General features: G+C 51.1%; 1 protein-coding gene across 6 annotated transcripts in view; it reads right to left on the bottom strand.

The window, feature by feature from the left end:
- Positions 1-12,907, bottom strand: part of Zmiz1 (zinc finger MIZ-type containing 1) — a 200,168-nt gene that overhangs the window by 26,090 nt on the left and 161,171 nt on the right. For all 6 annotated transcript variants that reach the window (XM_076931262.1, XM_034499099.2, XM_034499096.2 and 3 more), the window contains one exon: positions 4,647-4,791. In XM_076931262.1, the coding sequence (XP_076787377.1) occupies positions 4,647-4,791 (145 nt within the window). The remainder of the gene's footprint in view (positions 1-4,646; positions 4,792-12,907) is intronic.

Genomic DNA, 12,907 nt, shown 5'->3' with positions numbered 1-12,907 from the left:
TTCGAGGCCAGCCTGGTCTACAGAGTGAGTTGCAGGACAGCCAGGGCTACACAGAGAAACCCTGTCTTGAAAAAACAAACAAACAAACAAACAAAACCTCCAAAAATAAAAAATAAATAAATAAATAAATCTTAAAAAATGGTGTAGTGGCACACAAGTTTAATTCCAGCATTCAGGAGCCAGAGGCAGGTGAAGAGGTAGAGTTATGTAAAAAGTAACTACATATAAGATGAGTGTTTTTCCTTTTTTCAGAGGCCAGGTTGGTTTACATAATGAGTTCCAGGTCAGCCAGAGCTACGTAGTAATAAGCCCCTGTCTTGGAAAAGTAAAATTGTGTGTGCATCAACGTAGAAACACATATGCCACAGTATACACGTGGCGGTCAGAGGACAAACTGTAGGAGTTGGTTCTCTCCCTTCACCATGTCGGTTCCAGGAGACCAAACAAAGTAGTTGTCAGGCGCCTTTGTCCACTGGGCTATCTCAATGGCTCTTTTTACTTTGTTTTTAAAAACAATTTTCTGGGGGCAAGAAGGGCCTACTACCAATAGAGCCTGGTACAGTTGTGTAAAAAGTAACTACACTTAAGACTTGAGTGTTTTTCCTTTTGTTTTGAGACAGGGTCTCACTATGTAGCACAGGCTGGTCTTAAATTTTTGACCTTCCTGCACTGCACCCACCTCTCCTGTGCTGGGATACAGCCTGAATCTTTGGTGCCTTTGGTTTTGCTTTCTGTAGTGCTAGCAACCAAACCCAGGGCCTTGGGTATGCAAAACAAGTACTCTACCACACACCCCATGCCTGCTCTAAAGAGGCTGGAAAGGCAAGAAAGAGCCTGTCAAGAGGACATTAGGCTAATGTTTGGAGGACATACAAATCCCTGGGATCCCGATGTACCAGACTTGGTTCTACTATTCTTCCTACAGATGAAGAAACTGGAGGTCAGAAAACAGTGCCCAGTCTCAGGGCTAGAAGGCAGCAGCCTGGCTCCACACCTGCTGTGTCTCTACCTAGCATACCGGGGCCTCTCTTTAGATTGTAGCAAATCCCTGGCCCTGGAGGAGGAGCAAGATCACCCTTGATCTCAGAGGCTCCAGCGGCTTTGATTGTAATCAAATTAATAGATAAACAAGATTTATTAGACTCTTAATTAGCTTTGCGACACCGATTTGCATAGAGACAATGTGCTAATCACAAATGGCTTTTTAAACCACTCATTAAAAACCTGGATGAGGAAACAGAAGTTGTTAGGATAAAGTCCAGATCACCTCAGGGACACCGAAGGTGCCCTTCTGCCCTGGCAATGGCTGGATCCTCCAGGCACCTCCCAGCTTCTCTCTTGGAGTTATTGGGTGGGGTTGGGGTGTATGATGTTTCTGTGGCTCTTTGCTAAGTGGAAGATGACCTCGGTCTGGTCAATGGTGAAGCTAAAAGAGGAGCTGAGGACTTTTACAAGCTATGGTTCCTACTCTTCACAGGGTCACAGCCTGGCTTCCTATATTTCTCTCAAGGTGATGGGCAGCACTGTGTCTCTTTGGGACTTCGGGAGCTTGAAGAGGTCAAGGGGTTTGGTTGGAGGCAGCCCAGTCTAAAGATAAGTACTTGGGCTCCGACTTGTGGCCTCACCCAACTGTGGCACCACCACATCTTCATGGCTTGCAGAGGATATGACATTGCTCTGAACCATAAAAATACTGTGGTCCCCAGGGGCCCTCCAGACCTCTGGGTCCAGGTAGGGTTTCCAGCTCCCTGGTTTCTCCCTACTGCTTCAGAGCCTCCAGTTGAGGAAGGACCCAGAGTCTCTAAACTCCTGGCTCCTCTGGGCACCCAACTCCAGACTTCCCAATGTACAGAAAGCACTCCACCCTTAGTAAGAAGACAACAGCCCTTTTGAAGATACCAGTCAGTTTCTCAGTTGCAAAGACTTGCTTTCTCTCTCACTATCTATGTTTAGGAATTTATATTAGAGAGAGGTTTAACAGGTGCTGCACCCTCCAGAGTTCCCCTGGAAATGAGCGCTTTCTCCCACAGGGACATGGATAAAGGTTACAAGGAACAGCCAGTCAATTCCTGGCCACTGGTTACTGAGTGTCCTCTCCACAGTCCTGGGTTTGAAGAAGGGCCAGGCCATTGTCTAACAGTTGCCCCACCATAATGTGGCAGTATTATGGTAATTACCTAGGGTAAGCCACAGATCGGAGCAGGGCATGGACTGTTTCAGAACCCTCACAACAAACAGTTATACCCTCACCACCCTTGAACACACTCTTCTGTGCCCTACTTCAATTCTATAAGCTGTGTGTTCTTGGGCAACTCACTTTCCCACTCTGGACCAGGTTTAGTTTCCTTCTAAGTTCTGTGACCTTGCTGTGCTCCCAAGAGGCACCTTCACTCAGTTTAACCAATCAGCCTCAAACCTAATAACTACTCAGCAAGTGCCCAGCTTCCCAGCCTGTCTCTGAAAGGTCATAAATGGCCACAGAATACATGGTACCTAGGTCTTTAAGCTTGCAGACCACTTGCTTTATATTATCTCTTATCCCGCTGGATCTTCTAGGCCCTGACCCTACCATGTCATGGTAGCAGAGGTAGCAGGACCTTGGGTGGCTTTTTACACACAGTGTTTTTGGGCAGAACTAGTTTGAGGTTACAGAATGCAGGTGGCTTCTCCTCAGCCTTGGATCCTCCATGGTCAAGACACCTCAGGAGCCTTCCAAAAACCATCCTGCTTACTCTCCTCCCAGATACAAGAAGGATCCAGCTTCCCTCTGCCCTGCCCTCTATCCACCAGCTCCTAATTCTGCCCCAGGAGCCTTCCTCCTCTGCTGGTAGAGTCAGCTTCTCAGTAAAGAGACTGCTTTCTTTTGTTTAATGACAGATAACCTGTATCAGCTCAACTTAATGAAGATCTAGCAAAAGACTGGCTGTGGTCAAAACCTGCCACCCTCCAGGGCTACAATAGCCATGGCCAAGCAGGTCTGAGACAGGAGGTCTCTAGTGGGAAGCCACAGCACTCTGGTCTATCACCATCACCAACAGTAAAATGACTCAGGCAAGAAAGTTGGGAGGGGCATGTTAATGGGGTGATGAGAGTCCAGATGGTTCTGAAGCACTAAGGGGCTGGGTGGAATTAGCAAGACACAGCTGAGTATGATGGCACACACACACACATGCTCACACACATGTACACGTGCATGCACACACACACACAAATGCATGTACGTGCGCTCTCACACACACAGACATGCACTCACATGTACATGCTTCCACATGAGTACATGCTCACACACATGCACACAAACACTCGCACACCTGTAATCCTAGCACTAAAAAGCTGAGGCAGGAGGATCAGGAGTTGGAGACCAGCCTGTGCCACTGAGGGAGACTCTGTCTGCCTCCAAACACCAATGGAATGGTCAAGCTACACCACCATCAGACCAATGGCCAAAGTCCTATTCATTGACAGCTTGACCAGGGATAAGGACTAAAAGGCAGAAGGAAGCAGGTTTACCTCTCTAGAGCAATGAATGGTTCTCAACTAAGGTGACACCCTCACTGTTCCAAATGTGTCAGGTGTTCTTGCTGCTGCAATGCTTAGGGAGCAGGGAGGCAGTCATCAGAAAGGTAAGGTAGGCAGGACAGCTACCCAGGTCAAGTGCCACCCCCCCAGGAAACACTGGCACAGGAGGAAGAGGTTGTCTATCAGAGCCTAGCGAGACAGTGTCAGTGTGCTGTATGGTAAGGTCTTACTATGCTTCGAAGTGCTCCTGACCATGGTAGATAAACACAGTTGGGCCATCCTGGCCAGGTAGGGCACTTGGCTTTGACGTGTGCTTGAGGTCCTCTCTGGTTCTGACAGATTTCAATTTAGAGGACAAGGTTGACACTGAGTTCTGGCAGTGCCTGGACTATGTATGCAGTCCAGAACTGACTACAGGATGTTCTGGGCTGTGAGTCTCTCGGCCAGGCAGGATAATGAGAGCCAAGCCGGCTGCGGAGGCCCCAGTCATTAGTGAGGACCCACAGGGGAGTGCAGAAGCATGACGGGCCCTGTTGTTGCAGGGTCAGCCCACAGAATGCTCAGAGCATCGGCTCAGCAAGGCGCCTGCAAGATAATTAACAGGGAATTGCCAGTCTCACCACGTGCTTTTCTGAGGCTGGTGCAGGGCAGCCTGGCCAGTTTCTAGGTGCTTGCCAGCCCCTAGCAAGCCTGTTCCTGCCTAGGATCCAGGGTTTTGGCAGACCCAGCTCAGTTTCACTTGCTCCACTATGGTGGGTGTAGCCTGGTTCTGCTCCACACTGAGGTGGGGCCATGAGCTGTCCTGAGACCCTACTCGCTTTGGTTTCCCTGAAAGTGCCCAAATGCCTGCTCTGGATAGAGGGAAGGCTCCAAACTCATGATTCTTAATGATCTACTGGAGGCATCTGAAGGACAAGGTGGCCAGTGGGGAAAAACTGGTCTTCTCATCCCTGCCTGATGGGAAGAAGCAAGCCATTTAGGAGGATGTAAAGGCCGACTGTCTCTCAGAGGCCCCACGCCCAGGTATTACACCGAGGGAGGTTTCCAAGCAGACCCCAGGCACCTGGAAGATGGAGGTGCTTACTGCCTGCCTCGGTAGTCCATCTTGAAGGTACCTGGACACTTACCTGTGCGACAGAGTGGGTTTCATGGAGCTCATGGAGTTGAGGGGGGGCTGCATGGGGAGTTTCCCAGGGGGGTCGTTCTGGCGGCTCTTCTGATGTCGGAGCAGCAGCAGGCGGCCAAGTTCTTCACACCAGGAGGACAGCAGGGCTGCAAGGAAAGACAGATGGTCAGTGGACACACTCGAGCCCCTCTGCATCCTTCCCAGACATGATGTTTATGAGGCTAGTTTTGCTCCTGAGAAACTTTCTAAGGCTCCTTGGGAGGCCTCAGTGTTTTAAACTATAAAATGGACTAATGCTCTCAAGAAGAAATCAGAATCATTTGTGCCACGAGTCCACTCCAAGAGCCAGTTGGAATGGCCACCAGGTTGAGAGGCACCAACGAACAGCCCAGACAATAAAGAGGAGGGTACAGATATGGGGCCAAAGGAGAGCTGAGGGAAAAGGGCCAACAGAGGCCTTAGATCAGGGTGTGACCAGACCACTGTGCCCCACAGACTTCTAGGAGACCCCATTAACCCACACTCAGAATATTTAGTGCTATCTGGGTTCTCACTGTGGGTGTGTTAGAAATTGTAACGCGCAGTCATAACTTAGAGCTTTTCTTTGGAGTTGCTGAGGACCCAGGAGCATTTGCTGGACTCTGAAACCCCCAGCCAGAAGTCTCCTGTTGAGTACACATCAGACACACACACACACACACACACACACACACACACACACACACACACACACACACAAACTCATTGGACTCAAATATTTGGAAGGATGAAAGGTTTCCATAGCAGAGGGTGGCAGTGTGTGTGTGAGTGTGTGTGTGTGTGTGTGTGCACGTGTTTTTGCACTAGAGATGGCCAAGGCAACATGTGCAAGAGTCTCCACCGCCAGCCCAAGTCTACAGTGAACCAATGCTGGGGGAAAGAATGTTTTCTCTTCATTCCAATGTAACCACTAGGGACTAAAAGTTTTTTTAAGGTCCTTTCAGGATACAGCCAAGTTTAGGGAAGAGATATGGTAAGGCTGGGCTTGTCACCACATTCCCTGTAAGTCTCAGACTGCTTGGAGATAAAGAGGGGTGTGGACTTCTGTCCAGTAGCTCAGGCATGTAAAGTCACTCACAGTACTCAAAGCCAGAGAGTAAGTAACGAGACAGAGACTGTCTCTGCTCTGGAAGAAACCATACAGAAGGCGAAATGCCTTTAAGCAGATCAAACCCCAGTTGACCTTTATCTCCTGACTCCTCCCACTTAAATAAGGAGCCTGAAGTCAGCATTGCCAACACTGGAGGGATATGGCCAAATACAATTTGATCAGGAGTGCTGGGTATTTCAAGTTGCCAGGCCTTATACAGGCCCTCTCTCAGCCCACAGTTCCAGTCACTGGGGCTAGGCCACCAGATGCTTGATCATCTCGCCAGTGCACAAAAGCACCTGACCAAGAACAGAAGTGAGCCTGTAGCCCTCAGGAGAGCACTGGTATCTCCCCTAGAGGCAGTGCCTATGCTGATGTAGCTTGTCCTTCTCCGTGGGTGCCCTCAGTGTCACCAGCACAGGGAGGACAGTAAGTACAAGCACAGGACCCTGTCCCTGACACACATCTGCTGGGAAGCCAATGAGGCTTTCAGTGGGTGCCCAGCACACACTAGACATGCCAAGAGGGAAAGCCGTCTATCCAGAAAGGCTGGGTCAGGCACAAGTATGTTTTCAGATCGCTCCATTCTTTCTCCGGGCCTTGGTTAGGCTTCTTGCACAGGGAACCAGGCACCTAGAGGCTCATTTGCACACTAAGCACGAGACCCACAGGGTTGCAGCTCTAGGCGGCTTGCTGCCAGCACAAAGGATGGATGCAGATCTGCTGTTTGCTACACGCCTCACTATCTTAGCCCTGCTTCTCTGGGTACCAGCCAGGCCACTGTGGGATTCAGGGCTTTCCTTGGTTACCAGAGGCTGCCCTATGGGTAAAGGGCAAGGTTGTCCTCTGTCCCAAGTGAACTGGCTTCTGGAAAGATAATGAAGGCATAGGACTGGCAATGGAAACAGGAAGGCAGGTGGTGGGATGTGTGTTAGCTATGTCTTCACATGCCTGAAGGCTACAGTCCTGTGACTGGGAGGGAAGAGGGGCGATACAGAGAACCTCACTCTCCCTAACTTGGCTAAGAGCCTGGTGAGCACTGAGCTTGACAGCAGCCCCCTCACAATGGGCAGGAGCAATGTGAGTGCTTATGAGGGCTTGAACCGACAGGCGCTACGTGGAGACAAACACATGGAAATCTGCAGCCAAAAATGGAGTATGGGCCTGTTTACAGACAGGCCAGCCAGAAGCCCATGGGGCTTCAGTGCTCCAGCTCGGTGGGACCAAGCACACTTTGATCTGGAAGGCTTACCTGCTTCCTTAAGGCCATGTCACAAGTGTGTGCGCACGCACACGCGCACATACACACACACACACACATACACACACACACGAATATACACACAAATAAATGTTAATAATTTAAAAAAAGATTCATAGACCATTTGGGGACAGGGTGTCACTATGTAGATTGGATGACTCAGTACTCACTATGTAGACCAGGCTGGTTTTGAACTCAAGTTCTGCCTGCCTCTCTCTATTTACTGCTGGGATTAAAGGCATAAGCCACCATGTGTGTGACTCTCCACAAATATGAACTAGCATTTTGTTACTAGGCTCCATTCTTATCCATTGTCACCTTAGGTGCCAAAGCGTCTAATCATCCACCTATTTTAATTTGACAAACAGCTGCTGAATACCTACTGAGTGTGGGGCTTCCTGCACTAGGTAAGATCCCTGTATAAGCCAGCAAGCTAGGAGGCAACTCTGTGCATACTCCTCTGGAAGTAGGGGTCAGCTGTATCCAGGGCAAGGGACAAAGAACAATCTTGGATCAAAGCAGTTCCACTTGACTTGTACGCGACTGTTAGCTAAACAACCATGTGCTTTCTCTAAACCGTTATCTGTCGATGAGTACAACCCTACCTAATGCCTGCTCTTCAGGGTCATTATGTTTCAATGACACGGACACTGATAAAGTGCTTAAAACAGTAGTTGGTAGGTAGAGGGGTCTACGTAGCACTATGGCTCTAGCAATAGGGCACTCACCATGTGACTAGTGGGAGACGCACGCTGAGGAACCAGACCACCACTGTGTGACACCTAAACAAGGTCACAGGGCAGCTGTGGGGGCAGGGGGTCTGAGTCACCACTCTGAAGTACAGGAAGACTGTGGGCCCACGGTGTGCACATCAGATGATTGGCATCAGCCCCCACATAGTTGACAGAGTAAGAAAGACTCTGAGGCTTTGGTGTGTCTGTCCACTTCTGATGCCAGAGCAGAGTGCAGAGCCCATGTCCTGGGTAGGTATGAGCTCCAGACACTCATGGGAGACATGTGGGTAGACGGAGGCCTCAGGGCAGATGATGAAGCCATCTGTTCATTCAGTACAGGCTCTGCATTCGGCCCTGTTCCTCCCTTCTTCCCTGAGCTGCCAAGAGGCAGAGGAAGGACAGCCAGTGTCCTACTGTGAGACAGGAAGCAAAGGGCTTTCCTATCCAGGTGCAGCTGTGCCTCTTCAGAAAGGTGGTTTTGCTTCCCTATGTCTCTGAGAACATAGCTAGGTTCCTCTATACCAGTGGTACTGGGGAGACCAGTAAGCAGGGCATGCCCATGTCTACTGAAAATGAAAGCACACAGGATGGTGACTGGGTTTCAGGAAGTGGGTCTGAGAGGATATGGAAGAGCCAGATTCCCCACAACTACCTTTTCAAGATCTTTCTGGCAGCCACTCTCACAAGCAAGTGCCATCACAGCGTCCCTTAGGGCAAGGAGGGAAACTAGGGTAGAGGCCAGGCAGGCTGGAATGCAGAGCCCTAGGCACTGAGCTCGTGACTGACCCCAGGTGTGCCTTCCCTGGGGGTAGGGACAGGCCCCATATCTGCCTCTGTATCTGCACCTCCCAGCAGAGATCTGAGAGGAGGCAGAAGGCAGAAGCAGCAAGGCTCTAATTTGGGGAACTGCCTGGACACCTGGCATGGTTTGGAGCTTCAGAGACCAGCTTTTGGGGGCCAATGACCACAGAATCCAGTTGGAGTACAGGGGAACAGAGGCTGGGTCTCAGCATCTAAGACAGCGAGCACACAGGGGCATAGGAGAGCTTGCTCCTCACCAGGCTGGGTTGGGATTGAGCCTGAAATGGAGCGAGAAACCAGAGGCAGCCAGATCTCTGGGCAGCCAGGCAGGGAGGTTTGGATATAGGCCTGGGCTGCTCAGTGCTTTACGATCCAGGAACTGGGAAGGACCAGATGCAGGGAGGAGGCTGAGAAGCAGTCTGGAGGTGATGGAGAGCAGGAGGTGAGAGCCGGAGCAGAAGCTTTACACAGTCTGCTGCCAGCAGGGGATGCAGGGTGAGACAAGAAGACTCTGAGGAGCACAAAGCATTTCCTGGGAGAAGAGGGGTGTATGTGTGCGTGGGGCAGTGGGGATAGGAGGTGTGGCTTCTGAGACCCAGGGCATCCAGGAAGGACTCTGAAATAGCCAGGAAGAGGCATGCAAGAAACATGGGACTCCTTCACACATTCTAGGAAGGAAAGAATGCAAGGAAGGGCCATTCCTCCAATAAATAGCTCAGTCATGCATTTTAGGTGCACAGGGGACAATGACACAGCAGCAGGATGAGCTAGGCACTTCCTGGTGAGTCAGTAAGCCACCAACATGGCCACTCCAGTCGCAGGAGTACACCTAGCTATCTCAGGAATATGGACCGCCATGGTGTGCTGGTCGCCTCAGCAGCTTGTTCTCCTTACCCCTTGCCTGCTCCAAGCTCTGCAAATTAATCAGAACAGGGCCACCCATCATGTGTCTGTCTCCCAACTTGCCTGTCACCAACCCCTCCTCCCCTGCTTTGGGTAGTGAGGATAAGCTGAATGGAAGCAAATGGGGCCTGAGTCAAGCTATCCAGGGGTTAGACATGAGACTGGAGGGACCCCTTCCATAGTCCCAGCACTTGGCGTAGCATTTAGTAAGAACTACGAAGGCAACACATGACTAACAGGTTTCAGTGAGGCACAGACAGAAATAGCTCAGTACATGAGTATGAGAGACGGTCAATCAGCAAGCGCTCCATCCGAAAGCCAAGCTGTAGAGTAGTGATTGGCCCCTGAATGCTAGCCAATCTCCACGGCACTGTCACCAGATAAAACCCATCACGGAGTCCTCTGACGCATCTCATCCCATGCACAGCCACAGACTAATGAGACTTTATAAATGTAAGCTGTTTAAAGAAACAACCTTAAGGTGACTTAAGGACAACGTCATGTCTTCTGCTCATGTGTTGGCACCAGTGCTTACGGTGTCTGTGCATCCACTATGGGGTACCCACAAGAGAAAAGGCAACCTCTTATCCCTCTAGTTGGGGCCAGGTCGCACTCTCGCCTTCTCCTCTTTCATCTCTCAAGCACAAAGTCCTGGTCCCAATAGCAGGTGGCAGGGAGTCTCTAGCTTGGGATGGATACTCTAGAACTCAGGCAAACACAGGCCTGGGCTCGTCCCTTCATTCTGTGTGTAAGATGGTAAGACGGCAAAGAATTCCTCTTGTTTACAGACCTGGTCTGAGGATCCCCAAGGCAATAAACCAGGCTTAACTTTGGAAGCTCACATGAGAAACATCAGGTCTCCTCCCTCCTGAGGTCAACATTAAACAGGTTCAGATACGGCAGGTGGAGTATCCTGCAGGAGAAACTGACTGGTTTTCCCTGCTGCCCTCCTCTGTAGGCCTTCCAATGCTGAGATGCCTGACAAATAGAAAACCTGGTTCCTTGTGGTCTGTCTTTCCCAAACTCTAGGAGAATCACACAAACTTACATAAATGCTAAAAGTTGCCCACTTGGCACCTTTGTGCATGATGCTCCCTGGGGTGGGCAGTGTCATCTCTGGTACCCAATAGTGGCCACATCTAATGTTTCTCTATGAGGCTGACCTCTGACCCACATTTCACCTTGACATCTACCTACTCCTGCCTCTCAGCTCCTGTGCCCAAAGTACCAAGGGCCAGCCTGATGAGGCTCGCCCTCTGTAGGGGCACTGAGCACAGGGCCCGGGACAAACTCTAAAGTCACCTGCTCCACACAGACCAGCTCTGAAAGGTTCTTGACATTTACCCAACTGTGCCCTGAGGGCATGGGAGGGTGACAGGAGCCAGAGCTCTGCTCTCATGACGCTGTTCCTAGTAAGAGTCAGGCAGTTGAAAATGTATCCTGAAGAACAGACATATCCACAAAATTGTCACTTTGCTTCCTTGCCATGGGACTGACAGGCTGTTTCCTGCTGGCCTCTACAGGGTGCCACAGCAATGGAGAAATGGCCCCACTCTCTGCCCCGGGAGGAACCCACAAAGGAAGCACGTGACCATGAGAGGAGACTCTAGCCTTGGGCTGGGGCAGGTAGCTCTGAGTCACTGACTCGGGAAAGGGGCCTTAGGCTCTACAGGCCCGTCTGTCTACAGGAAGGGTGGCCATTCTGACCCTGCTCACCCTGCTGCGGTGGATGGAGGTCTGTCCAGGAACACGTGCTTCCTCCCCCTTTCCCAGCTACTTCATACCCTCAGCTCGACTCCCATCCCTGAAGGGCTGCCCCAGGACTATACTGCATTAGAGGAAGGGGTGGGGGTGGTGGTGGATTCAAAAGATCACTCCATAGGACAATGGCTCTGCCACTGGTACATAGGACTTCCCTTTCATGTTCCCAGTTTCTCCTCTGGGCTGAGCTGTATGGCCATGAGCAGCTTTTGTCCCTTCCTAAGTCCACGAGGGCATGTGGGTAGGTGGGGAGTACTCTGCGGCCTTAGCAAGAGGGGTCAGGACTTCTCGGTGGTCACAGGGAGCTGGACTTTGGTGGTGCCGACCACAGCCCCTGGTTTTCTGTGGAGGAAGCTCTCCTGAGGAATTGCCACACTCTTGCCTGGCCTTTCTTGGTAAGGTGTTGGCCTGAGCTTCTGGTTTTCCCAGATCATTCTCACCTTCTGTTCCCTGCTCTGCCATCCCAGCACTGTGTAGAGAGAGAGGGGGGGGCAAGAGAGCAGAAGCTGCCTGTTGACACACTGGCTGGGAACGCTTCCATTACTCCTCATTCTTATAGAAGCTCAGGTCCCACAGGCCAGGACTGGCCAGGTCTGGAGTGCAGCCCGCCTGGGACATACACAGGAGCTCCTCAAGCTGGGAAGGTGTGGGCTTAAAGGGTCCTGTGGAGTGACCCAGCCTGGAGCAGCTTCAGGCTACTCCTCCCACCCCTACCCCTGTCTCCAGAACACTCCCTCTTCCCAAGGGCTCTCTGGGTGACAGAAGCTGGAGTCTCAAGGCATGTGAACACGCCCTGGGAACTGAACTCTGGAGAACCTTGGAGCCTGCAAGGCTGATTCCCAAACCGGTTTGGCTGTTCCTTGCCCTGCGGAGGCTGTCCAGGCTGAGCAAGAGGAGACTCAAGAAGATTCCAGAAGAGTTGAGCCTCTGGGGGCCTCAGAAGAACCCAGTCTGCAAAGTTCCCTGCCCATTTCCCATTACCCTCAAGGCTAGCCTGTGTAGTTCAGGCTCGAATGCTGAAACTCAGTGTAAAGTTAAGAGTGTATGTTCATCAGGAAGAGAATGTCCTACCCTTAAGATGGTCTCATCTCTACAAAGTGTCCTCTCAAAGTACTGTGGACCCAAGGATGGGCTTGGGATGTGAGCCAGCAGGCTGTGCTATTGGCTCAGAACAGCTGGCAGGGAGCCACTTCTGGAGACATCCCTCTTGTAGTAGTGGCTCAGTGGTCCTCCCACAGATCCCCCTGTGGGCGGCCAGCTCCAGTTCCTATCCATGAGAAGTCAGGAGCCTGACTCAGGCCACTGCTTAATGTGTGGCAGGTCATCGTGACCTTTGTCTTCTTAGGCTTTAGGGATGGCCATTTGCTGGCTGGGGATTGCAGACCATTACAGTGGGAAATGAAAGAGCATTCACTAACAAAGCAAGGGGACCGGTAAGAAGGCTCCGTGGGTGGGTGACGATGCTTGGTGCCAAGCCTAAAACCTGGAGTCCAAATCCCAAGACCCAAATGGTAGGAGGAGAGAAATGGTTCCCACAAGCTGTCCTTAGATCTCCACACACAAACATAAAAGTAAAAACGACAACAGGCCTTTAGTCTCATCCCTCAGGAGGCAGTGGCAGAGGCAGGCCAGTTTCTCTGAGTTTGAGGCTTGCCTGGTCTACATAGAAACCT

This window comes from Arvicanthis niloticus, chromosome 3 (assembly GCF_011762505.2).
Source record: "Arvicanthis niloticus isolate mArvNil1 chromosome 3, mArvNil1.pat.X, whole genome shotgun sequence".
NCBI classification, from domain to species: Eukaryota; Metazoa; Chordata; class Mammalia; order Rodentia; family Muridae; genus Arvicanthis; species Arvicanthis niloticus.
The sequence above is the reverse complement of the archived record's forward strand: the minus strand, read 5'-3'. Positions and strand labels throughout refer to the sequence as shown.